Raw genomic sequence first — 26257 nt, forward strand, 5'->3', positions numbered from 1 at the left:
CTCTTATTGAGGCTTGGGAAGCTGACTGTGAGCCCGACTCATGCAGCAGCTCATTTAACACATGGAAGAGAGTGCGTGTGCACCACCTTGTGGCAGGGCTTGGGATCTACAAGCCCAGAAGTGCGGCTTTTTAAATCTGTCCACAGTATTTTCTTTGTGTTGCACTGCACGAGTGCCAGTGAAGGATCAGAATGCTGCAGCAAGTTTCCGTATCTCTGGTTGCTGGCTTTGTAAAAAGTGTGTGCAGTCAAATTCATTCATTTGCCTATCAAAATCTGTAGCACATCTATCTGCCCATCCTTCTCCTGAGGCAATTCTTGGGCATCGAGAAGACAGTTTAGTGGACCCGGAGGTGACTGATGAGGCCGATGTGGGAAATGCAGATTTCCCCCACAGATGAGGAAGAAAGTGCAAGACAGGTGGGCAGGTATTTGTGAGGTGTTGCCGTTTACACTGGGCATCTGTGTTTTATTAACACACGGGGGTCATTTACTTAAGGTGCAGGAAGGAACTGCAGATGCTGGTTTCAACCAAAGAGAGACTCAAAAAGAGTTACTCAGCGGGACAGGGAGCATCTTTGAAAAAGGATCTCGACCTGAATCGTCACCCACTCCTTCGCCCCAGAGATACTCCAGCTTCTTGTGTCTATCCTATTTACTCAAGGTTTGAGTAAAAAAATCTCCTTGCTCTCCCTCCTGTGGTTTTCCTCCAAATCCCTGGATGGTTTACTTTCTAACCTTGTGTATCTGCTTTTGGTGGCTTTGCTGGTAATGCTTGCAACTGGCATGTTCTCCCCAATCTCTCCACTTCCCTCTTTACCTGAAATGTTTCTTAAAACTTACATAATATCTCCTAACATGGTTTGGTATACACCTTTGTTTTGTGTCACTTCTCCAAAACAGCTTGAGTTCACCAGTTTAAAATTGCTGTTCTGGTTAAAATCCCTATGCTTAAAAATTGTTAGGTGTTCAAGAAACTGTACTAATTTGACTCTCCAATGCATAGGCTAGTGCTGATCTAATATTGCGTGATTTAGGGAGAGTGATTTGGGGAAGAGGCAAAGGCATGGGTGAGGCTCTTTCCACAATTGCGTGAGAAGGTAAGGAGGGAAGCTCCACTTGCAAAGCACAGCAACCAACTCACAGGAAGCACTAACCAACACTAAAGGCAGACTCTCTCCTATCTTATTTTAATGTGAACTTTGGGAAGGGCAATGAAAGTGGAGTAAAGTAGATTGGTTGAGAATATCTTTAGTCGGAGGGTGGTCAATCTGTGGAAGTCATTGCCACAGACGGCAGAGGAGGCCAAGTCAATGGGTCTTTTTAAGGCGGAGATTGGCACATAATTAATTGGTATTTGATTGGTGTCAGGGGTTATGGGGAGAAGGCAGGAGAATGGGATTGAGGGAAAAAATAGATTGAAGGCTCAATGTGCCGAATAGCCTACTACTACTCCTATGTCTTATGAACTTAATTTTCCAGCCCAGTCCTTACCGTTAAAAATATTCAGCACATTTGACAAACATGTTTCACACACACACACTCCATTTCCTAAAAAGGCAGCTACTGTGTGCACGTCCAATACCTGATTAGAGATTTTGTTGAAAGCATCCTGTAGTTTCCCGTGGATTGTTGCCAGTTTCTTACTATCCCGGTTGGCTTCATGAATTGGAATCAGGATCTTGTAAACTTCATTCACAGCTTCGTACATCCCAGCCTGGCGGGGATAAAAGAAAGATCAGCCATTCAGTCTTGGGACTGCGCATTGGGATAGGGGTTGCTGATTTTTTTTCCAACAGTGAATTCATTTGGGAGTATTAGAGCAAATGGTTTTTTCATCCTTAAAAACTGCAGAAAACCAGGACAGGCTAAAATTTGTGCTGGAGACAGTCTGCCAAGGTAGATCACCATTATGTATCAACCTGACGGAGTCTACGTCTGAAGAAGGGTCTCAACCCGAAATATCACCTTTTCCTTTTCTCCAGAGATGCTGCCTGACCCGCTGTGTTACTCCAGCGTTTAGTGCCTGTACTACATATCTACTCCATGGTTTTAGAAAATGACATTCTGCCTGAAGAGATTAGTGTTACAAGGAGTACTTCCTTCACATGTTTATACATGAAGGATGTTTATATATCTTGAAAATCTCGGCTGGTAGTTTAGAAAGTACTCTCTGGGCAGAGGGCTTGTTGGTTCAGAAGTAACGATGTCAATAGGTAGCCGCATCAAACAAAAGCATGTAAGATTTTTTGGCCTTCCATCACAGCAATGTGATGGATGTTTATGTAAAATATGTTGTGTCTTGGGTCTATTTGTTTGTAATGTATGGCTGCAGAAACGGCATTTCGTTTGGACCTCAAGGGGTCCAAATGACAATAAATTGAATTGAATTGAATTGAATTTTCCTATAAAGGAACAATCAGATTGGGCAGGAGAACAGGAGGAAGCGATGAATCAGGAAGGCTGGAAGTATCACCAAAGATGCCTCCGACTCTGGCTATTCTCTCTTCCACCTTCTGGGAGAAGATACGGGTTTAAAAGCCCCGATGTATAGACTTAAGAGCATCGTCTTCCCCACTGCTATCAGACTCCTGAACCAATCACCTCTTTTAATGGTGCAATGGTACTTTATAGTCACTTGTACCTAGGTAGTGTCATAGAGTCATTTAAAACATACAGCAAGAACACAGGCCTTTCTGCCCAACTCATCCATGCCAACCAAGATCCCCCATCTAAAGCTAGACCTCTTTGCCCCCCCATTTTGCCCATTCATTCATTTTACAACCGTTCCCATAGGTGCTGCCATGTACTCTTTACTCTTAACTCCACCTCATTCAGTTATTCTGCAATTGCACTTCAGTTTTTTTTGCACTACTTCAGATCACACTACAAACTTGCTGTTCTGAATTTGTCATAGAGTGATGCAGCGTGCAATCAGGCCATTCGGCCCAACATGTCCCAGCGGCACTAGTCCCACCTGCCCACGCTTGGTCCATATCCCTCCAAACCTGTCCTATCCATGTACCTGTCCAACTGTTTCTTAATCGTTGGGATAGTCCCAGCCTCAACTACCTCCTCTGGCAGTTTGTTCCATACACACACCACCATTGTATTATACAATAAACTATTCTTCATTTATTCTTATTGAGGGAAATGGAAGGAGTGAAGTACCAGACGCAGGAAGAGAGATAAAGTTGGACAAAATGCAAGACTCTACGACTATGATTCCAAGAGAAAAATAAAGTTACATTTACAGAATTAGCATAAAATTCCAATCAAGAGGGGGAAAGAGGCAAACCATATTAACGTACCATCGTAAAGGATGCTGCTGCTTGTTCTAGCAATCCTACCAGGCCAGCTTCTGTGAAATATTTCCCAGCACAAATTCCTTCTTCATCTGGAGAAAGAACGTCATCCGATACAGCCGATTCTTCAAGGACGTTTGATGATATATTCTTTATGGAGAGAAGTACGTAAAATTACAAATGCAAGTTTTTTCCTGGGCTAAATTTAAACATGTTGAAGCATATCACAGACACCCACCATTTTAAATGATGGCCTTCCTCACTCTATTCTCTGCAGACTTAAGGTAATCTAAACTTTGATCCCAACCATAACATACCATTCAGCCATCCCCATGTGGTAGCCCCCATCTAAACAACTTACAATAGACAATAGGTGCAGGAGTAGGCCATTCGACCCTTCGAGCCATTAAATTAGATCATGGATGATCATCCCCAATCAGTACCCCGTTCCTGCCTTCTCCCCATATCCCCTGACTCCGCTATCTTTAAGAGCCCTATCTACCTCTCTCTTGAAAGTATCCAGTGAACCGGCCTCCACCGCCCTCTGAGGCAGAGGCATGGAATTGAAAATCCTTAATCTAGTTTCCAAATTCCTCTGTGGGTTTCTGTTTTCTTTCTCTATAAACTCCTTCAGCCTGAGAATGTTGAGCGTTGCTGAAATTAATCATTTCAATACTGATGATCTTCTCAGATGCCAAGCGCTAAATTCCTCTGTTTTTGTACATCTCTTTCCTTGGACATTTAGGAGGGGCCTTTCAAGTTCAAAACCTTTCCTCAATTCTGACAAAGTTCTGAAACATTAGAGTTATTGTTTCACTTTCTACAGATGCTGCTTGATCTGCTATGTGTTAATAGCATTTTCTATTTTTAGTTTAGATTTCCAGCTACTGCAGCTTTTTGTTCTCCTTTGCGGTTGACCTGTGAAATACTGGGGATATTGAAAGTGTTATCGAACTGAAAGCTGTTCATTGTTCGTGCTATATTAACCACCGCCTCTCAAAAGTTCACATTTTTACCAGATATTCATCAGCTGTGTGGGCAGATCAGATTCTTTCATCAAAAAGCACACAAAACCTCAGTGATGGCAACAGCACCTTACTGACAATATTACAGGCAGTTACTACAGTTATTACAGACAATCTTAAGATCAGAGATTCTCAGCAGATTTAAAGAAGATTAAAGCAGGCACCAGAACTGTATTTCAAATTAACAACACTTTGTCAGATCATGCAGTTCTGCTAAACATTATTCATCTAAAGCAGGTACTATTTAAGAAACATTTAGGCAGGTGCATGGATCGAACAGGTTTAGAGGGACATGGGCCAAACGCAGGTAGGACTAGTGTAGATGGGACATGTTAGTCGGCGTGGGCAAGTTGGGCTGAAGAGCCTGTTTCCACTTTGTATGACTCTATGACTCCAGAACATTGTCTGTTTTTTCCCCCATTGCAGAGATCCTCCAGCAGTGTGTTTTTTTTACTCAAGCTTTCAGCATCTGCAGTTATGTGTGTCTCCCTCTAAATTCTCTTTGCAGGACCAAACATGAGTAAATAGGACCACATTAGAAGGAGTTTCTCGGTGGGCAGGAACGAGTTGAGATGTCGGACTTGTTTCCGTGCTGCATGACTATGGTTATGGGGAGAAGGAAGGATAATACAGTGTGGAGGGAGAGATAGATCAGTCATGATTGTTTAAGAAGGAACAGCAGATGCTAGAAAATCAAAGGTAGACAAAAGTGCTGGAGAAACTCAGCGGGTGCAGCAGCATCTATGGAGCGAAGGAAATAGGCAACGTTTCGGGCCGAAACCCTTCTTCAGACGAAGGGTTTCAGCCCGAAACCCTTCTTCAGACGAAGGGTTTCAGCCCGAAACCCTTCTTCAGACGAAGGGTTTCAGCCCGAAACGTTGCCTATTTCCTTCGCTCCATAGATGCTGCTGCACCCGCTGAGTTTCTCCAGCAATTTTGATCAGCCATGATTGAATGGCGGAGTAGACTTGATGGGCTGAATGGCCTAATTCTACCCCTATTCCTTATGACTTTATGACCACATCTCTCTTCTTACTTTGTCGATGATGCCAGTATGGACCACGACCTCTGGCCACTCACCCTCCCCTGTCCTGGCCGACTCGTTAACCCTGGTACCTGGAATGCTGCTCGCTGCTCACTGTCACTGTGCCACTAGTTAAAGAAAACACCTTCTTACCTGAAAGGTGACGCAACCCACAGGCAAGTACCGACAGTCTTCCAGCATGTTGAGGTATTCTGCCACCAATGCTGCGGAGTGTACCAGGCACTGCGCCGCCTCCGCATTGTTTGTCCGCTCCGAGTGCTTGCCTGCCATGTTCTGCAACCACGTCAGACGCAAGTCTGGTGATGTCTGGTAGCCTTTGGCGATTCTGTCAGGTTAAGGCACAGCGTTGGCTTAAAGAGCACATGTTTGGGCTTGGAGAACAGCAAATGCGCGGGTCACGAGGTACGCAATGGGACATAAAGATGTTCTGACCTGTACATTAGATCCATCAACATCTCAGGATCCTCCTGGTGCTCCTTCATCTTCACTGTGTCTGTGAGGATCATGTGCAGATTGAACACCAGGTCTTGGACCTGGACAGGAAAGAATAGCACATCAAATCACAACACCATGGACAAACAAAAAAGCCAAGGGGAAAAACATTTTAGACTTTCTTCCATCAAAATAAAAGTATGCCCTAAATTTGCAGTCGAGAGAGTACTATTTAGTTGGGAATTGGTATTTTGCAATCACCTATTTAGGGTGGCATGGTGGCGCAGCAGGAGAGTTGCTGCCATACAGCCCTTGCACCGCAGAGACTCGGGTTCGATCCAGACTACCGGAGCTGTCTGTCTGGAGTTTGTACGTTCTCCCCATGGGTTTTCTACAAGATCTTCGGTTTCCTCCCTCATTCCAAAGACGCACAGGTTTGTAGGTTAATTGGCTTGGTATAACTGTAAGTTGTCCCTAGTGTATGTAGGATAGTGTTGGTGTGGGGATCGCTGGCCGCTGCGGACTCAGTGGGCCAAAGGGTCTTTTTCTGCGCTGTATTTCCAAACTAAACCTCAGATTAGACTTCAAAGCCATGTCCCTGACTGCTGAATACATGTTTTTCTCACTTCACTTTTGGGACAAAACACTTCACTCAGTTAAGTCCCAATGGGGAAATCTGATGTTTGTAAAAAGAATATTATCTACCATAAGAAGCATAATAAAATCATGGAAGAGCACAATCATAGTTTTGAATGAACGCTTTAGAAGAGGTGAAGCCAGAGCACTATTACAAGGTAGAATCTCAACATATGAAGTCAAGCAACATATTCACAAATTAAAAATTGTCAGGATGTTCTTCATAGAAAGAATGATTACTATTTGGGGCTAAAAGTTGGATGAAAGATGCAGAGTGAAGGAAGTTGAGGAATCTCTCTTTTAATGAATGAAATCAAAATGGGTTAACATGCTCACTTAATCAAATTCAGTTTTTTCATAATTTTATAAATGTCAAAATTAGTTTTATAAGTAATGTTTGAACTGATGTTTAGTCATTTGCCAGAATGGCCAAAGAGTTGTTCAATGGTGCTTGCTAATTCTCAGACCATTACTGGCAACTTCCTTCATTTGAAGTAAATCTTTCGGTCCATATTAAAGAGTTGGCAGTATGCAAGAAGAGAGTTTTACCTGTTCAGGAAAGGTGGTTTCTCGCAGTTCCAGGTCTTCCTCTGCATATGTCAGAATGGTTTTCAGAGAGCGTCGAAGGTATTCTTCATTAAAGTTTTGGGAAGTTCCCACCAGCGAAGACAGCGACATTGTGACTTGCATTTTCACTCGGGCAAAGTTCTTAAAGAAGACAAAGAAACTCCGTTCAGTTTCTTCAGATGCAGGATAAATATTATAGATTAGAGACAAACTCCCAGTAAGTATTACGCTACAGTGGGTGCGCGTACGAGTGGATGATCAGGTTAGTTTCTTCTATTAGCACTACAATTTGGTCGATATTTTTCTGCTCTTACCAGAACAATGGTCTCTGCTGTAGAATAAATATTGCTTAAGACCTCATCGGCGGCCTCTGTATGACAAAACAGGGCAGTGATGAATCATCAGTGGAGACAGTGAGGTGACTGGTGAGCTGAGCTAACTACTGAGCTATCACTGGATCCTCTACAGACTAATGGGACTACAGCTTCACACTCGAACTTCCTCCTGACTCAAAGTAATGGATTAATTTGTTTAACGAGTCCAGATAAGTTCATAAATTTACCAGGGATCAGAAAAAACATGTTTTTAAATACGTTGCACCTTCGGATCACCTACTCAATTTCTGCTGATCGCCACATGACACAAGGGGGACACGGTTGGATAAATGACATGTCGGGCTTGGCTCCTACCCAACAATGACCCAAAAATAATTTGCGTTGAAAAGCAAAAAAAATCTACACATTAGAAATCTGATACAAAAGCAGAAAATAGTTTTCAGATAAGGCAGCATCTGTGGTGAGAGAAACTGAATTAATGTTTCAGGTCGATAACCTTTCTTCAGAACTACAATCATGCAACTTTAGTTATAAAATGTGTAAGGTTATGGACACACACATTCAAGCTCTTCTGTTTACAATGGAGTGCAGGCAAATGTGTCTTGAGCATCATTGAAATCAAACAATCCCACAAAACGAGTGACAGATCAATAGATTGGACAGATTATTAAATATATTCATGCGGTGATCGCTGGTCGGCACGGTCTCGGTGGACTGGAGTGCCTGTTTCCACGCTGTATCTCTAAAAGTCTGAAAGTCTAAAATTACCAGGGAATTGGATATAGAAGTAGGGAGGTAGACACAAAAAGCTGGAGTAACTCAGTGGGACAAGCAGCATCTCTGGCGAGAAGGAATGGGTGACGTTTTGGGTTGAGACCCTTCCTCAGCCTGGAGTATTTTTACACAGAGCGTGGTTGGTGCCTGGAATGCACTGGGTGGAGGAGGCAGATAGGAGAGTGGTATTTAAAACACTTTTAGATGGGCAAAATCGACTATTGCCAGGATCGACCAGAGCTCCAGCAGCGGCGGGACAGCGCTGTAACATCGCGAGGCTGGCGATGCCTTACCGGGGATCGCCGTCTGGAGCCCGGAGTGCTGGACCTGTGGCACCGACATCATGGAGCTGCGGTTTGCGGAGCTCCCAACGCGGGCGGCGCTGATGGACAGCGCGGGGTCCTGCGACTCTGCAGCTGCGGACTCGGGAGCTGCGGACTCGGGAGCTGCGGACTCGGGAGCTGCAGGAGGCGGCTGATCAGGAGGTCCGGGCCGCTGAGGAGGAGGATGTTCACCGTCGGGGTTCGGCGTCGGCGTTCCACCAGCGCGGCGTGAGGGCCTGAACATCGGGCCACCCGGGGCGGCGACTGCGGGTGCTAGGAAGGCCTCGACCACGAGTGAACATCTGGGAAGAACGGAGGGGAGGCTGGCTGGACTATGGTGCCTTCCTCACCTTGGTGCAACTGTGTTATGTTGTGTCGTGGACTTTCAGTGTTTGTGCTTTTTTTTAAATTCTATTTTATTTTTAATATGTTTTATTATTTATTATTATTTATTTATTTTTATTTTTATTTTTATGATACTGCCTGTAAGGGAAATTCATTTCGTTGTCTCTAACTGAGACAATGACAATAAATTTGAATACAATACAATACAAATGTCTTTGCAAATGTATAGGCAAGAAATGTAGAAGGGTCTCGACCCGAACCTTCACCCAATCCTTCTCTCTAGAGATGCTGCCTGTCCCGCTGAGTTACTCCAGCATTTTGTGTCTACCCTTCGATTTAAACCAGCATCTGCAGTTCTTTCCCACACATAGAAGTACGGAGGTTATGCTTCAGTTCTATAAAGCTTGGGTGGGATCACATTTGTATTATTGTGTATGGGAGTGGTCTCTTTATTTGAGGAAGGATGTTAATATGTTGTCAACAATTCAGCAATTGTTAGCTAGACTTATATCTGGAATCGGTGGGTTGCCTCAAGAGAAAATGTTAAAAAGGCAATTCATTCAGAAGAGTGAGTGGGGTTTAATTGACAAATGCAAGACTTTGAGGGAACTCGACACCATGGATGTAAAAATTGTATTTCTCCTTGCTAATGGTGCTATTTCTAGGGGTGTGCATGTCATTTTAAATGTAGACAATGTTCTTTCAGTATCACATATTAATGGTTTAACATACAACATATTAACACTGCCGGCTACGGGGGTCAAGATCGTCCCGTCAACGGAGGGCTCGAGGCTCCCGACCGCGGGAGAGCAAAGGGAAGAGATTGAACTTTTTTTCACCTTCCATCACAGTGAGGAAAGTGGAGGAGTCACTGTGGTGGATGTTTATGTTAAAATGTGTTTTGTGTGTTCTGTTGCTTTTTATTGTACGACTGACTTGGCAAATGAAGTTCCTCGTATGTTGCAAAACATACTTGGCTAATAAAGTATTATTGTGATTGTGATTTATTTGGATCACCTTTGAATTATAACGAGTTGCTGCCCTCCCATATTCAACACCAAAAGGAATTGATGTACTTACATTGCCAATCTCAAAGTTCTGCCTCATCAGGAGGTAGAGGGAAGCGCTGGCATGAGACCGGATGGTGCCCACACAGCTACTGCAGTGTCGAAGGAGCCGCAAACACAGGTCAGCACAGAGCTCAGTGTCCTCCTCAAACAGCATTTCGGGAAACTGCAAAGGCATTCAAAAGACAAATCAAACAGCAGATTAGGGATCACCTCACCATTTTCTGACACAGTACTGACTTAGAACATAGAACAATATAACAGAGACCCTTTGACATACAATGTCCATGCCAAACATGATGCCAGCTTAAACAAATCTCTTTCTAATAGCCCTGTCCCACGGTACGAGTTCATTCCAGGAGCTCTCCCGAGTTTAAAAACAATCAAACTTGTGGTAAGCACGGAGAATGAACGCACTTACCCGTTGGAGCTCGGGGACGTCTCTTAGCGGCTCGTATCGCTAACGGCAGGTACTCGGGAAGACTCGCTAACGGCAGGTAAGCACGGGAAGACTCGTGAAGATTTTTCAACGTTGAAAAATGTCCACGAGAGCCCTGAGTACCGACGAGTGGCCATTACCGTATATCCCCGAGATTGAATCAGGGCAAGCTCGGGAAAGCTCTTGGAATGAACTCGTATCGTGGGACAGGGCTTTAAGGTAAACACAAAATGCTGGAGAAACTCAGCGGGTGAGGCAGCATCTATGGAGAGAAGTTTCGGCTCTCGACTGTCCATATAGCTAAAACCTTCTAACCTAATGCAACAACACAGTGCTTTAATGCCGGAATAGGAATGAATTTCCGCAGCTATCAGTGAAAATATCTTACTTATTTAAAAGATAACTTCAAAAAAGAGTAATTTGTTTAAAACAAATAAATTAACAGTTTAGGATTATAAGCCATAATACAGAATTTACATAATAAATTCTGGGGAGGGAGGAGGTGGAGGTAGAAAAGGCCAGAATATAGCAGGGCCGGCAACAGGCGACCAAGGAAGGTTGAAGCCCACAATGGTCCATTGTTGGCTGGGGAAGATATGATAACAAGGGAATACAAGGATAGGAACAGTACAACTAGTTGGACAACTGGGGTGGCGGAGGGGGTTAGAGAGGAAAGCCAGGAGTTACTTAAAATATAGAGAAATCATACCGCTGGGTTGAAAACTGCCCAAGTGAAATATGAGGTGTTGTTCGTCCAATTTAATGTTAAAGCAGTTGTACATAAAGTTAACCAAACGTGAGCCTTGCTACGTACCTTGAAGACGAGTGCCCGTTGGGTGGCAAAGCAGTGTTGCAGGAAGAGGGCACTCTGGTTACAAGCCATGCTGTGTAAAATGACCTTCAACACTCCCGTCAGCACACTTTCTTTAGATTCTGACACCATGACTGTCTGCAAAATAGTACAATCAATGTTAGACAGTCTAAACTTGAATTACCTAGTTCCAGCCAAACTGCAATATTTCATTTCTTTTAGACAATTATTTCTATGTCATTCAGTCACGGATTATTTACCTAGCACAAACTCTTTGTCATCAACCCAGTTTATTACACTTGGATTTAGGGTGGTACGATGGCACAGCGTTAGAGTTGCTGCCTTACAGCGCCAGAGACCCGGGTTCAATGGTGACTACGGGTGCTGTCTGTACAGAGTTTGTACATTCTCCCCGTGACCTGCGTGGGATTTCTCTGGGATCTCCAGTTTCCTCCCACACTCCAAAAACGCACAGGTTTGCAGGCTAATTGACTTGGTATCATTGAAACTGAGATTATTCTCTGCTCGATGTTAGTCTCATGTAACTGAAGCATCTCAGAATCAGACGAATGACAGAAGGTAATTGTGCCCAGACTATTACCAATTGCAGTTCTCACTCATCCCACAGCTTACCTGCACAATGATTTCAAGTATGTCCAAAATCACCAGGTTAGACTCAGTAACCAAGTTCCCGTCCACCAAGGCATCATGTTCAATTTCAGACTTTGTCCTAAAGTGAGAAAGAGAGATTGAGGGGGGGGGGGGGGGGGGGGGGGAGAGAGGGAGGAGAGAGGAGAGGTATTGAGGGAGATAAGTGAATGAGGAGAGAGATTAAAGTCTATTTTGTTCAGTCCATCGTGTTAAAACTGGAATGTAAAAGCCAACAGAGGGATTATACTATATGGGATGAGAAGCAGATAGCTTCTCCGGATACAGCATCCCAAATTTCAAGAGACTGCCACTTACTTGTCAACCTTATCAGCATTCTGCCTCCAGTGGGTGATGTTCTTCCTCCAGCGAACATTTTCTTGGTTTCCAAAAGGACTCCTCTCTACAAGAGTTTGGAAAACAATAGATCAGGTTCAATTGCTCATCGACTCCTCTCCATCTATTGATCAGGAAGTGAACAGATTCAACGCTCAAAGGTCCATGATAATTATGGTCGTGTGTTTTACTTTCCACTATTCCACCATTTTAAATAGCTTCAGAAAAGATCAGGCCACACAGTGTTCTCCCTCATGTTGATGCACTGCCATAGTGCAAAGGGCTTGGATGAACTTGTACAGGTTGTTTGCAGCTTGAGGGATGGCAAGCAAGTGGGAAGCTTTTAAGTGAGAAAAGGGGAATTCAGGGACAGCATGTTCCCATTAAAGTGAAGGATAAACTGGCAGCATTAGGGAACCCTGGTTGACGAGAAATATTGAGGTACTGGTCAGGAGAAAGTCCCTAAACAGGCAGTATAAGCAAAGTAGGAGTGCTTACAATAGGGAAACCAGGAGGGCAGAAAGAGAACAACTTTGAAAATAATGTAAAGGAGAATCCCAAGAGATTTTACACATATATTAAGAGCAAAAGGGTCGCTGGGGGGGGGGAGGGTTTTGGCTGGCGGAGGAGGTTTACAAGAATGATCCCAGGAATGAGTAGGTTAACCAATAATGAGCGTTTGTCTGCCTGGGCCTGTACTCGCTGGTGTTTAGAAGAATGAGGGGGGAAACATACAGAATAGTAAAAGGCTTGGATAGAGTGGATATGGAGAGGATGTTTACACTAGTGGGAGAGTCTAGCATGAGAGGTCATAGCCTCAGAATTAAAGGACGCTCTTTTAGGAAGGAGATGAGGAGAAATTTCTTTAGTCAGAGGGTGGTGAATCAGTGGAATTCTTTGCCACAGAAGGCTGTGGAGGCCAAGTCAGTGGATATTTTTAAGGCAGAGATAGATTCTTGATTATTACAGGTGTCAGAGGTTATGGGGAGAAGGCAGGAGAATGGAGTTGGGAGGGAGAGATAGATCAACCATGATTGAATGGTGGAGTAGATTTGATGGGCCGAATGGCCTGATTCTATTCCTATCACTTGTGATCGTATGATCTCCGCTAGAGACTCGAGATAGCATCATTGCAGTGTGAAAAACTGCTCAGGATGCTGGCTGTCCACACGGTGACCTTCTCTGGAACTGGAAGAGTGTAGACGTTAAATGAAAACACTCACAGTTCAGCTTCGTGCATGGTAAAAACAACTTGAACAAGGTGCAGGGTGACACAGTGGTTTGCGGGAACCAAGTTTAGGATCTTGCACTTCTGTCCACGTGGTTCGGATTAAAAGATAAATGTTGGAGAAGCATATTTACTGGAGAGAATTCAAAGATCATGCTTACCTCGACTACGTCGCACCATCTCCTGACGAGCACTTACAGTGCCGAGAATGGCCTCTTCTAACCGGGCTTTCATGTCTTGGGATTTCTTAAATGTTAGGCTATTAATCCGTTCAAAAGCTTTCTTACCCTGAAACCAAAAAAAAAAAAATCAATCATTGCCTGAATATCTTCATACTCACAAAATGATTTCCTTCACTCCTGCCTTATTCTTGGCTTGTTTCATTGGAAGAAATGACGGAGTACATTCTGCAACAGAGCAGTTGCTTGATATTATGAAGTCCACAATTCTTATTTTGGATCTTCAGAAAGATTTTATAATTACATCTATCTGGTTCAAACAAATATGTTTAGGTCGAAGTTTAACAAACATTTACTTCATACCAAATTTCCCCTCACCAATAGCTACACAGATGATTATGGCTCCATGGTTTACGGATTCCAGGCAAAAAGTTACAGCAAGGGTAAATACAATAAAGAGATGCAAAGGTACAATAGCAAGTGATGTTTAGTAATGATGCCAATCTTAAAATCTTTTAAAACAAAGAGCGATGGTTCAGTCACAACAACCCATGAGATGTTCTAATCCTCAGAATTGTTGGATCACTACTTTCATCAGTGGAACGAATGCAGTGAAGATATTTTAAACCTTTAAAGCTCCAACAGAAGAGAATGGTGCATTTAAAACGTCACTATGTGGATGTACAGGTTGTAACTATAACACTATCCTCTATGCTGTTTATTTTCTCCTTTGCACTACTTGATGTGCTTATATATGGCATGATTTAACGGGATAGCAATCAAAATTAAATTCTTTACTGTACAGTTTGGCTTTCTTCCCAACCAATTGTTCAAGCGCTTTTGATTGCAACATGCGCCTTAATTTAGTTCAACAAAGAAACTGACAAGTTACTAAAGAACTTGTGACAATAATAAATCAGTTCCAATAACCAAAAAAAGTGAATTAACATGTATCTAAATTTTGCGCTTTGAGAAATTTCTCAAGAGAACTTTAAATATGGTGTATATATATAGAATATATCTTTAATGAGAATGTACTTTTTCCTCCCACACTCCAATGACGTCCATATTTGTATGTTAATTGGCTTTGTATAAATGTATAATTGTCACTAGTTTGTGTAGGATAGTGTTAAGGGCCTGTCCCACTTGGCCGTCATTTGTGAGTAAATTATTTACGCGTCACGACGCACGCTTGTGGTGCGCATTACGCACACATGGTGCACGATGACATAGGCAGTGACCCGGCGTTGCAGAATTTTGTGATGTACAAAATCTTCGCTCGCCATCTGCGTGACGCGCAAATGACGGCCAAATGGGACAGGTCCTTTATTGTGTGGGGATCGCTGGTCGGTGCGGACTCGGTGGGCCGAAGGGCCTGTTTCCGCACTCTATTTCAAAACTAAACTAAACAGACACAAGGGAGGGGGGCATCAAACAAAATACACCACCACAACTCGATGAAGTAGCTATCTATCAGACCTGCCAAATAAAAGGTAGTTATTTTCAAAAATTGCCCACAGCTCGGAATTTACCTTGTATTCAAAGCAGGATATGCAGAGGTACAATAGATCGAGCAGGCGGTTTAGTTGGAACACTGAGAGATCTGTGAACCACTTCTGCAGGATCTCCTCGTCTGCATTCTTCAAGACCCAGAGGAAACAGATGAGAAGGATGCGACTGGATTCAGCTGACAATGTTGAGTACTGCCGGCTAGGCTACAAAGGTACAGAGTATGAATTACAATTCATCCAGCTGTTGCATGACTTCAGGAGGAATGTCTGCAGTTAAACAACAATACGGTTCATTAAGTGTGATTCATAAAGACCGATAAATCAGTTTCAGATTTTGGATACATTATTTTTAGTTAAGATAATGTTATTTCCTTTAAGTAGAAATGAGCTTGTACCAACCACAGTTACATGTAATAATATTCACGTGTGGCTTGATAGTACAGCGGATTAGTTAATGTTTTTTTCTGTCACTGAAAGGGCAAAAAACAATATAAATAAGAAACTCATGCATCTGGAAAAATCAACGCTCCTCCCATTATAAGCAGGAAAAATGTTCCCAACGTTGGGCGGGTCCAGAACCAGGGGCCACAGTCTTAGAATAAAGGGGAGGTCATTTAAGATTGAGGTGAGAAAAAAAGTTTTCTCCCAGAGAATTGTGAATTTATGGAATTCCCTGCCACAGAGGGCAGTGGTGGCCAAGTCACTGGATGGATTTAAGAGGGTTAAATAGAGCTCTAGGGGCTAGTGAAGTCAAGGGATATGGGGAGAAGGCAGGCACGGGTTATTGATAGGGGATGATCAGCCATGATCACAATGAATGGCGGTGCTGGCTCGAAGGGCCGAATGGCCTCCTCCTGCACCTATTTTCTAAAATCCAGCTAGACACCCACTGATTTCAGGTTTCATAACTTCATTGTATCGGAAGGAACTGCAGATGTTGGTTTACACCAAATATAGCCACAAAATGCTGGAGTAACTCAGTGGGTTAGGCAGCATCTCTGGAGAAAAGGAATGAGTGATGCTTTGGGTCGAGAGCCTTCTTGAGAAGGGACCCAATGAATTAGTCCAGCATTTCATGTCTGTCTTTCATAACTTCATAGTTCCATTCTGAAGTCCATTCCATTTTTTCACTGAGGAAATTCCCACTCTGGTTGAAAGCTTGGTTTTTTTTTTTTTAAATGACTCACGCAAGAGGTATCTCCACAAATCTTTCCTAGACAATTCAAACAAAATATCAAAACGACAGGGCAAGGAAACCTGTCAGTCCCCTCACATGGGGAATGATATATGGAGGGAAGAGTAAGGGCAGAATGGAACAAGTGAAACGTCCTTAAGAAATCTGATGCTTTTATTTCTACCATATTTCCTCACAATTTGTGCTTTTTTCAAGGTCTCCGGTATTCATTCCTCACTGAACCCTGGCGATCGTGGCCTTAATATTTAATGTGTGGATAAATTGACTGGAAAAATAAAATCAGCTACCATCCAGAGCAGAAGAATCGTAGCCAGCTATGATAATGATCGAGGCTAGAGAGATTAAATCCTTGCGACACAATACTGAATATGCGATTTACTAACTCACCACCCTGTTTACGAGTTTGTCTTTATCTGTATTGAATGCTCAACACAAATAAATAAACCGATGAGCATTAATGGGAACCAGTTCGTTCAACTGTTCACCCATCGCCATTTGGTATCTTACCCGGGGCTACCAACATTGGGTGAGAGATGAGAGTGAGAAATCTGGACCCCCCCCCTACGACAATGTCTACGACAAGCTTCCACCTAGTCGACGTCGCTGCGACAAGCTACGTCGGCCGGCGACACAATTCCTCGCGAATTGAGACGTCCACCTACGACCACACAGGCGACAACCTACGACGACACAGGCGACAACCTACGACAACCAAAGTCAATTTACATCCACTCACGACGAGATACGACAAGCTATGACCCTGTCGGCGACAACTGAACACGAATTGCGTGAAATGCGCGAGTCTCACGCTCAATGCGAGAGAGTTGGCAGCACTGCTTACCACAACAGGGAGCTGGAACGGGGCATTCCTGTTTGGATGGGGCACAGGCGATCCTGCTATTGCCATGGCGATGGTCTGACTGATCATGTTGCTGTTCTCATTGTCCACCTCATCCATCACTGACGCAGCCAAGCGTCCCTTCGGGTTGCCGTTTTCTGTTGAGGAACAGAGACATCGAGTATTTCCAGTCACTGCACATTATGTTTGCTGGGATCACAACATTATGGATAACCTTGCACTGGTCGCAAGAATGCCAAGCTCCACATCTGTGAATTACATTTCAACTTCATGCTGGACCTTTTCCTCCTACCCTTTTCTGTTGAATTCTTTCATCTTCCACCTTCCTAAGTTTCTTTCAGTCGCTGTTGAATAATCCCTGGCATGTCAGAAGGCTAATCTCATATCCCAATGGTGCCTTGATCTCTCATTCTGTAACTTCTCCAGCGGTTGCAAGGGAAAGTGCCAGGAGAGGGGGTGGGTTGGGTGGGAAGGGACGAATTGACCAGGAAGTTACGGAGGGAGCGGTCTATGGGGAAAGCCGAAAGGGGAGGAGACGGGAAGATGTGGCCAGTGGTGGGATCCCGTTGGAGGTGGCGAAAATCGCGGAGGATTATTTGTTGTACGTGACGGCTGGTAGGGTGGAGGGTGAGGACAAGGGGGACTCTGCCCTTGTTACGAGTGGGGGGGATGGGGAGTGAGAGCAGAGTTACGGGGTATAGAAGAGACCCTGGTGAGAGCCTCATCTATAGTAGAAGAGGGGAACCCCCGTTCCCTGTTAGTTGCTTTCCTACCTGTGAAGTCGTACAGCTGAGGCAGGGTGTCCATCACAATGCCAATTAGTGGTAAATACAGCTTGGCAACATGAGCTTTGACCTCACTATCAGTGTAGCGAGAGTCTGCATCATGACTGCACAGCAGGTTATGGATTGCACCAATCGCCTTTTTATGCAGAAAGAACAAACTGGAAAAGAAAATGTACGCACACACAGAAAGGGTCAGAAACACAATTAACCTTCCTGCTCCAGAAGCTTCTTTCCATTACTATGGAATATTTAGAAGGCTGATCTCAAGTAAATGGTAATAATTTACCACAACTCCCTCTAATAGAGAATGTGTTAGTTTGTAATGAGCCTGCATCAGACCTACACCCCCACACCCACCCCCACATCACAAGGATGTACATAATAATAATGGATGGGATTTATATAGCGCCTTTCTAATACTCAAGGCGCTTAGTATATTACATAGAACAGTACAACACAGGGACAGGCCCTTCTGTGCCAAATATGATGCTACGTTCAATTTTGGAGATGCAGTGTGGAAACAGACCCTTCGGCCCACCGATTCTGCGTCAATCAGTGATCACCCCATATACTAACCTACACACACACGGGACAAGTTTACAACTTACCAAATCCAATTAACTTACAAACCTATACATCTTTATAGTGTGGGAAGAAACCAGAGTACCTGGGGAAAACCCATGGAGTCACAGAAAGAATGTACAAAGTCCGTATAGATAGCACCCGTAATCACGATCGAACACAGGTCTCTTGTGCTAGAAGACATCAACTCTACCATTGCATCACTATGCCACCCACTAATCCCATCCGCCTGAATATGATCCATATCCTTCCATTCCCTGCATGCCCATGTGCCTGTCTAAAAGTCTCTTAAATGCCACTTACGTATCTGCTTCCACCATCACCTCCGACAGCTTTGTTCCAGGTACCCACCACTGTGGTGAAAACTGGCAGCTTACTGACAGGTTACTGGCAAATGCCATGTTGGAGTCCATCACAGCTGACTTACCCTGTCAGCTACTCAGAAATGAACTGGACAGTGGATCCTGGGCTATTTACCAAAACACTGATGCTAATCATCTCCCCCCCTACTGAGTGAAAAGCCCATCCAAGCAGGGGATGAATAGGGGCTCCAGCTTAATTTGATGTATCTCCACATAACTAACGCTACCTTCACTCCGTTTGGCAATGAGAATAAGATGCTTTTACCCTTCGACATCTGGTTCCAGGATCAAGGCCAGCTCAGTCAATAGCAGCCCCACTAGAAAGTGCTGCTGTCGAAAAGGCACCGACATCTCAAACATGTTGGCTATCTTCTGATCTTGGATGAGAGTGGAAAAGCCCGAACTCTGAAAATTGAAGTACAGTACAACATCTGTGTTAGTAGCAAATCAATCAGAGTTCACAAACCATTGGTCTAGCAGGACAAATTCCTTGCATTATTCGCATTAAAACATCTGCTCTTAAATAAGAATCCAAGAGATGCTGCAATTAGAGTTCTGAACACTTCGCAGTTGCTGCCTTACAGCGCCAGACCCGGGTTCAATCCTGACCTCGGGTGTTGTCTGTGCATAGTTTGTACGTTCTCCTCGTGACCTGTGTGTGTTTTCTCTGGGATCTCTGGTTTCCTCCCACACTCCAAATTCGTACAGGTTTGTAGGTTAATTGGCTTTGGTATAATTGTTCATTGTTACTAGCGTGCGTAGGATTGTGTTGGTGTGCGGGGGTCGCTGGTCGGCACGGACTGGGTGGGCAGAAGGGCCTGTTTCCGCGCTGCATCTCTAAACTAAACTAACAAATGAAGGGGGCAGATGGCATGGGTGCACAAATCAGCAGACTGAATCAGTCCGAAGATGGGTTTCGCATCACCTGTCCATGTTATCCAAAGATGCTAACTGACCCGCTGAGTTATATAAAAGGACACAGAGTGCTGGAGTATTAACTACCATCTGCAGGTCTTTGTTTCAACTACGTTCAATGATAATACATTGCTCAGTTAAAACTGATAATCGGCAATAATCATGGATACCATTCTCCCCCATAAGGTCCACTATAACGAGGGTTTACTGTATAGAACACTTTCCTGTTAACTAGTAAATGAAGGGCGCAGATAGCATGGGCTCACAACTCAGCCTGCACAGCCCTCTAGAAATATCACAGTATCAGACACCATTTGCACAATCAGATCAAAATTATGTGGAACCTTTACCTCTGGAGTATATGGCAGAATATTAAAACAAAAGCCATTGTTAAATAAAAGTCCAATGTTCAATTTTGGCTCAGTGCCAAGCATCTAGATAAGTAAAATTAAAAAGAATCTGGGACTTTGACTGCTCCTTGACATCCTGAATGACCCCGACAACAGGGAGCAGTATTTATCTGTCAAACCATCTCAACGTAAACCAGGCCAGTGATGCACAAATTGTGATCCACAATGTGGCAACATGGGACAGGCAGCATCTCTGGAGAGAAGGAATGGGTGACGATTCGGTTCGAGACCCTTCTTCAGACTCCCCTGACATCAGTTTGAAGAAGGGTCTCGACTCGAAACGTCACCCATTCCTTCTCTCCAGAGATGCTGCCAGTCCCGCTGAGTTGCGCCAGCATTTTGTTTCTACCTTCGATTTAAACCAGCATCTGCAGTTCTTTCCCTGACTAGATGAGCAGTTTCTGATACTACTGTGCATAAGGCCTGGGACATTGTACATGATCTTCTTCTTTCATCTTGCAGTAGTTTAGTTCAGTTTAGAACAATTCCCCTTTGAATGCTGTTCTTCAATTTGCTCTCACCATTCTTCCCAGCAGCATATTCGAGAATGTAATAAATGGATGCACAAACTATATTATTTTGCCTCCAGTTTCTTTCACTTGCTCGATATTTGTACCGTCACTCTGCTTAAAATGTATCACCAGGAGTTGAAGGGGCAGCATTAGAACTGTACTTACCTGGGAGGTAGCCGAGGAGACGGATGGGGATGGAGAGGCAGGGGGAGATAGTGTGCTGCACGGGAGGTTTAGCGTGATGTAGTGCTCGTGGCTGCAGATGATGCGAATGAAGTCCAGTCGCAGAGAAATAAGGGCATGAGGGTTCTGTGCTGCCTGCAATTTATTGCTGACCTTTGGATAAAAGAAAACAATGAGAGTATTAATACAGCCTGGAACAGCATCAGTCAGAGATATCCACATGTTCAGGATGTTCCATCATCATTGCGGTGGAATCAAATGCCCAACAAAGGCTGTGGGATGCAAGTCAGACCTAATCAGAAGATCAGTGTTTAAGAAAGAACTGCAGATGCTGGAAAAATCAAAGGTAGACAAAAAAGCTGGAGAAACTCAGCGGGTGAGGCAGCCTCACCCGCTGAGTTTCTCCAGCTTTTTTGTCTAGTCAGAAGATCATATCCTTTTGCTTTCCAACTAAGACACCTCCTGACTTGCACTATTTGTAAAAAAGTTGGAGCAGAATCGACTTCCTGCAAATTGGATTTACAGGTGCCCACCTTTATGGAGAATAACATGAAGGGAAATCATTCTACAATGAGTGGCATGTAGTTAACATTTGCAAAGGCTCTCAATTACCTCAGTCTGATAACGATCAATATTTAACAAGGGATATTAGCTTTGATGATTCTGTGATGTTATCATCACGCAAACCAGGAATTTTCACTTCTTCCTAATGCCTAATGTCAGGGAGTATTTATATCTATCTCAAATTAAAAAAAAAAGTCATTAAATACATCTCTCATTCTGAAAAGAGTATTTATGCCAAATCTAGATAATCTCTCCCCACACACCAAATCCGCTAACTCAGGAATCACCCCATAATCCTTACAGTCAATGCCGTTCTTCTAACGTATATTCACCGTTAGGTAAGGAGATCTATGGACTATGTTATACATGGGGCCTCAACATTGCTCTAAATAATCGAAGCGTAATGTCTCTACTTTTGTATTTAAGTCCTCTAGCAATAAAAGGCAACCTATAATTTTTAATTCCTTTTACCATGGTAACAGCTGGAAAGGAAACCTGGCAATGTCGTGCTACATGAATTACTGCACATTTAAAGAAGAGTAATGGCAGTAGAAAGAGAGTAGTAAAAGATGCCTATGGAGAGCAATCCAGAACTTGTCCTTGACATCTGAAGACGTGGCTGTCTTTGATGGAACTACTACATTTGGGAATGATCAAAGTCAGAATTGGAGAAATGCGGATAACAAGACTAGAGGCAATTAGTGATGGGAGGGGCTAGGATAGGAACAATTTGCAAACACTATCAGAGATTTAGGATGCACCTTAAAAAAGGAGATGAGGAGGAATTGATTTAGTCAAAGGGTGGTGAATCTATGGAATTAATTGTCAGAGTGGCCCATGGAGGCCAAATCAAAGGATATTTTTAAGGTGGATATTGGCAGGTTATGAGTTGGATGATCAGCCATGATCATATTGAATGGCGGTGCAGGCTCGAAGGGCCGAATGGCCTACTCCTGCACCTATTTTCTATGTTTCTATATTATGGATTCCTTATGGATTATGGGGAGAAGGCAAGAGAATGGGGTAGAGAGGGAAAGATAGAGGAGCCATGATTGAATGGCGGACTTGATGGGATTTATGAGAATTTATTAATTAAAAAAAAAAAAATGTATTTGAACAGCGAACCAAAATAGGTCAACAAGCTCAGCGAGTTAGGCCAGCTAAGGGAGAACTCAAGTTTATGGAGAACAGAACAAAAATAAACTAACTAGAACAGCCACAGGTAACACTGAACAGGATGTCAGATTTAGAAGCATTTGAGACAAGATGTAAGCAGTTCATCTCGTTCTGACAAAAGTTTGCCAACTTGCTAACTCAGGCTTTGTTAGGAGTCTCCACCTTGTTTCAATTTCAGATTGCTTTTATTTGCCATTTTACTTCAAGGCTTTAATCAAATCACATTCTCACAGCTTCACACATCTAAGCTTCACCTGTTTCATTCCTGCAGATGTAGAAGACGGCATATATAGCCTGCATCTTGAATCAAACTACAATATCACAGAGAGATAACCTAATTGTTACAGGGGTATAATTTGGAACTGCTTTATTTTCTTCTGGGCTTCCACCACCTCAGGCCTCCAAAATACTCAACAAAATACCTGTTTGTAGTACATGCGAATGAGACCGAAAATATATCCTCGATCCATCAGGGAGAGTAGATCGTTGAGAAAGAATGCCAAGCTGATATTCAGCCGCTCCACCAACTCAACATCCTAAAAAAAGATGCACATACAAGTTATATCACAAATATAGAATATATTAAGACGTAAAACTTAAAACATTCGCATTGTCAAATGGTTTTCCAAAGTAACAGGCTTAGTTTTAATTGATCACTGGGATTATGAATGGAGATGAGGAGGAATTCCTTTAGCAGAGGATGGTGAATCTGTGAAACTCTTTGGGATTGAGAAGAAAAATAGATCAGCCAAGATCGAATAGCAGCATAGAGTCGATGGGAAGAATGGTCAGATTCTGCTTCTGTCTTATGAATGCAGGAGTGCCTGAACAATACTGTAAACTGTAGAGTGACTGTTAGTGACTGCCATCTCCACCTCATCTTGGAGTTCTCATCTGCTGTTAATATTAAGTGAAGTAAAATATTAGGGTTAGGGTGAGTCCGAAGAAGAGTCCCAACCCAAACCACCATTTGTCCATTCCCTCCACAGATGCTGTCTGACTCCTAGTGCTTTGTGTTTTGCTCATGTAAACTATTAAAGAACTGCAATAATACCTTCTGGAACCTGCTGACAATGTCCGTTGTGATCATGTTGGCTAAAGCGGTTATATCATCCACAAATCTCTCTGGGAATCTCAGTTTCCGAGGAGTTTCAAGCTTGTCTGAAAGATGGAGATGATGCCCCATACTTTTCACCTATTTCAAAAAACATGCACACCAAAATCAACACATGATACAGTGGGTCTCCAAAACAATTCCTACACAAACTCAAAACGGAAGTATATAGTAATTCTACTAATTGATAAGCAACCATAACGTATCATATCCATGGTGAGAACCGGGGATATGCGATGTTAATTCTTCGCATGAAAAGCTGCAAGTCTCACACATGCAAGTCTGAAGAAGGGTCTCAACCCTATACATCACCTATTCTTTTTTTACTCAGAGATGCTGTCTGACCCATTGAGCTACCCCAGTTGTTTGAGTCTTTCTTCGGTTTAAACAAGCATCTGCAGTTCCTTCCTACACAGGCTCATACACTCAATGGGACGTATGCGGGTTGTTGAGGGATAATAGTTAAGTTCCAGTACATGAATGAATGAGAATATCTAATACAAATGGAGCAGGGTGCACAAATGTCAAATATACACCATCACCATCACAGCTTCACTGAAATCCTATCTCACCATGTGAGCCAAGATAGACACAAAAAGCTGGAGTAACTCAGGCAGCAACTCTGGAGAGAATGAATGGGTGGTGTTTTGGGTCGAGACCCTTTTTTCTTATCCATGTGAGCATTCGGCTACTTATGTGCTGGTTGTTTCGTTATCCATATAGAAACATAGAAAATAGGTGCAGGAGTAGGCCATTCGGCCCTTCAAGCCTGCACCCGCCATTCAATATGATCATGGCTGATCATCCAACTCAGTATCCTGTACCTGCCTTCTCTCCATACCCTTTAGCCGCAAGGGCCACATCTAACTCCCTCTTAAATATTGGCAATGAACTGGCCTCAACTACATTCTGTGGCAGAGAATTCCACAGATTCATCACTCTCTGTGTGAAAAATGTTTTTCTCATCTCGGTCCTAAAAGATTTCCCCATTATCCTTAAACTGTGACCCCTTGTTCTGGACTTCCCCAACATCGGGAACAATCTTCCTGCATCTAGCCTGTCCAACTCCTTAAGAATTTTGTAAGTTTCTATAAGATCCCCCCTCAATCTTCTTTGTGATTTTCTGTTGGCAAGTTATTTAATCACAGCGGGCCAAATATGTCAGCAAATGTCAGTACACATATAGACACTCATCAGAGAGGGTCACTCATCAGCGAGCATCAAGAAACCAGGGCTGATTTATTCCTTCTCTTGTTCAGGAAAGGCTCAGGTCAATTGAAGGACTCTTTGGAAAAGGTGACAAAAATGTTGGTATTTTCAATCCAATTTCCCCCTCCCCCCACCTCGCTGCTGAATTCTGTAGGCAGCCAGCTTGTACTTTCAGCAAAGGTAAAGCACCGAGCAATGTGGCCCATTGGGAGAATCTCTCTGAAAAACGAGAAATGGATTCACCTGTCTCTCCTGTCACATTTCATACACCTAATGTCAGAACAATGGGGTCTTCAGAAGTGACAGTGCCGATGGAATGGGCTACAGTGACTGCTTTACAACAGACTGTATCAATCACTGACTCTCCCCATGTAGATGCAGATAATGTAACTCTTCCCATGCTGTATCTCCAAAGTCTGTCTAAGGTGCAACAGGGTATTGAATAAGCTGCAGTCCATGTGAATTGGGGAATGGTGGAAATCTGTGGCAGTCGCTGTGTAATAGGTGCTATCATGTCCCCATTAACATGGTGGGTGGGAAGGAACTGCAGATGCTGGTTTATACTGATGATGGACACAAAATGCTGGCGTCACTCAGCGGATCAGGCAGCTTCTCTAAGGAAAAGGAATAGGTGAACCCTTCTTCAGACTCGTCAGGTGGAAGAACGTTTCCGACCCGAAGCCCTGTTCACTAGTGATGCTGCCTGACCTGGTAAGTTACTCTAGCAGTTTGTGTCTATCCCCAGTAACATGGTGTTCTGTCAGCTTGGGACAGTGCTGGGGACCTCGAGTGGGCGGCGCGACCGACGTCGCAGCGGCCTCTGCAGTCTGTCTGTGTATTTATTATTTTTTTGTCCCTTTGAGGGTATAGTTTGTAGTGGGTTTTTTAATGTGTATGTGTGGGGGGTGGGTGGGGGAAACTTTTAAATCTCTTCCCTGCATGGAGACCCGACCTTTTCCCTGTCGGGTCTCCGTTGCCGTTGGGGCCTAGCACCGTGGAGCGGCCTCCAACCTGAACGACCCGGAGGCTCAAGTCACGGAGCCTGTGGAGCTGTGGAGCTGCGGACCTACTATCGTGGAGCTGGCCGGCTTCGGAGAGTGGAGAGCTGTGGCGGCGAGCTGCTGTGACCCGACTCCGGTGGATGGTGACACCGGGTGCTCGCGGGTCCCCGGTGGGAGACCGCTTTGTGGGGCACCGGCAACGGCAACTTCTCCCGCTCGAATTGCGGGGTTGAGAGTGACCTGGAGCGGGGCCTTGCAACGCCTGGCGCGGCTGTAAATTGCCGCGGACTTGCTAGCGCCTGCCGGGGGCTCCAACATCGGGACCCGGGGCAGGGCCTTACATCGCCCGGCGTGGCTTTGGGTGACCGCGGACTTGCTAGTGCCC

At 43.9% G+C, this 26257-nt stretch overlaps 1 protein-coding gene across 5 annotated transcripts in view; it reads right to left on the minus strand.

Annotated features, from left to right (window-relative positions):
• Positions 1–26257, minus strand: part of LOC116991956 (dedicator of cytokinesis protein 7-like) — a 142573-nt gene that overhangs the window by 22928 nt on the left and 93388 nt on the right. For all 5 annotated transcript variants that reach the window (XM_033050972.1, XM_033050971.1, XM_033050970.1 and 2 more), the window contains 17 exons: positions 23603–23743; positions 22971–23084; positions 20791–20961; positions 19054–19193; positions 17833–18002; positions 17042–17196; positions 15027–15209; positions 13477–13603; positions 12070–12154; positions 11737–11833; positions 11107–11241; positions 9867–10019; positions 6992–7150; positions 5807–5907; positions 5507–5699; positions 3311–3454; positions 1585–1716 (listed from right to left, as the gene is read on the minus strand). In XM_033050972.1, coding sequence (XP_032906863.1) covers positions 1585–1716; positions 3311–3454; positions 5507–5699; positions 5807–5907; positions 6992–7150; positions 9867–10019; positions 11107–11241; positions 11737–11833; positions 12070–12154; positions 13477–13603; positions 15027–15209; positions 17042–17196; positions 17833–18002; positions 19054–19193; positions 20791–20961; positions 22971–23084; positions 23603–23743 — 2400 coding nt within the window. The remainder of the gene's footprint in view (positions 1–1584; positions 1717–3310; positions 3455–5506; positions 5700–5806; positions 5908–6991; positions 7151–9866; positions 10020–11106; positions 11242–11736; positions 11834–12069; positions 12155–13476; positions 13604–15026; positions 15210–17041; positions 17197–17832; positions 18003–19053; positions 19194–20790; positions 20962–22970; positions 23085–23602; positions 23744–26257) is intronic.

The sequence above is a fragment of the Amblyraja radiata genome, chromosome 35 (assembly GCF_010909765.2).
Source record: "Amblyraja radiata isolate CabotCenter1 chromosome 35, sAmbRad1.1.pri, whole genome shotgun sequence".
Classification (NCBI taxonomy): domain Eukaryota; kingdom Metazoa; phylum Chordata; class Chondrichthyes; order Rajiformes; family Rajidae; genus Amblyraja; species Amblyraja radiata.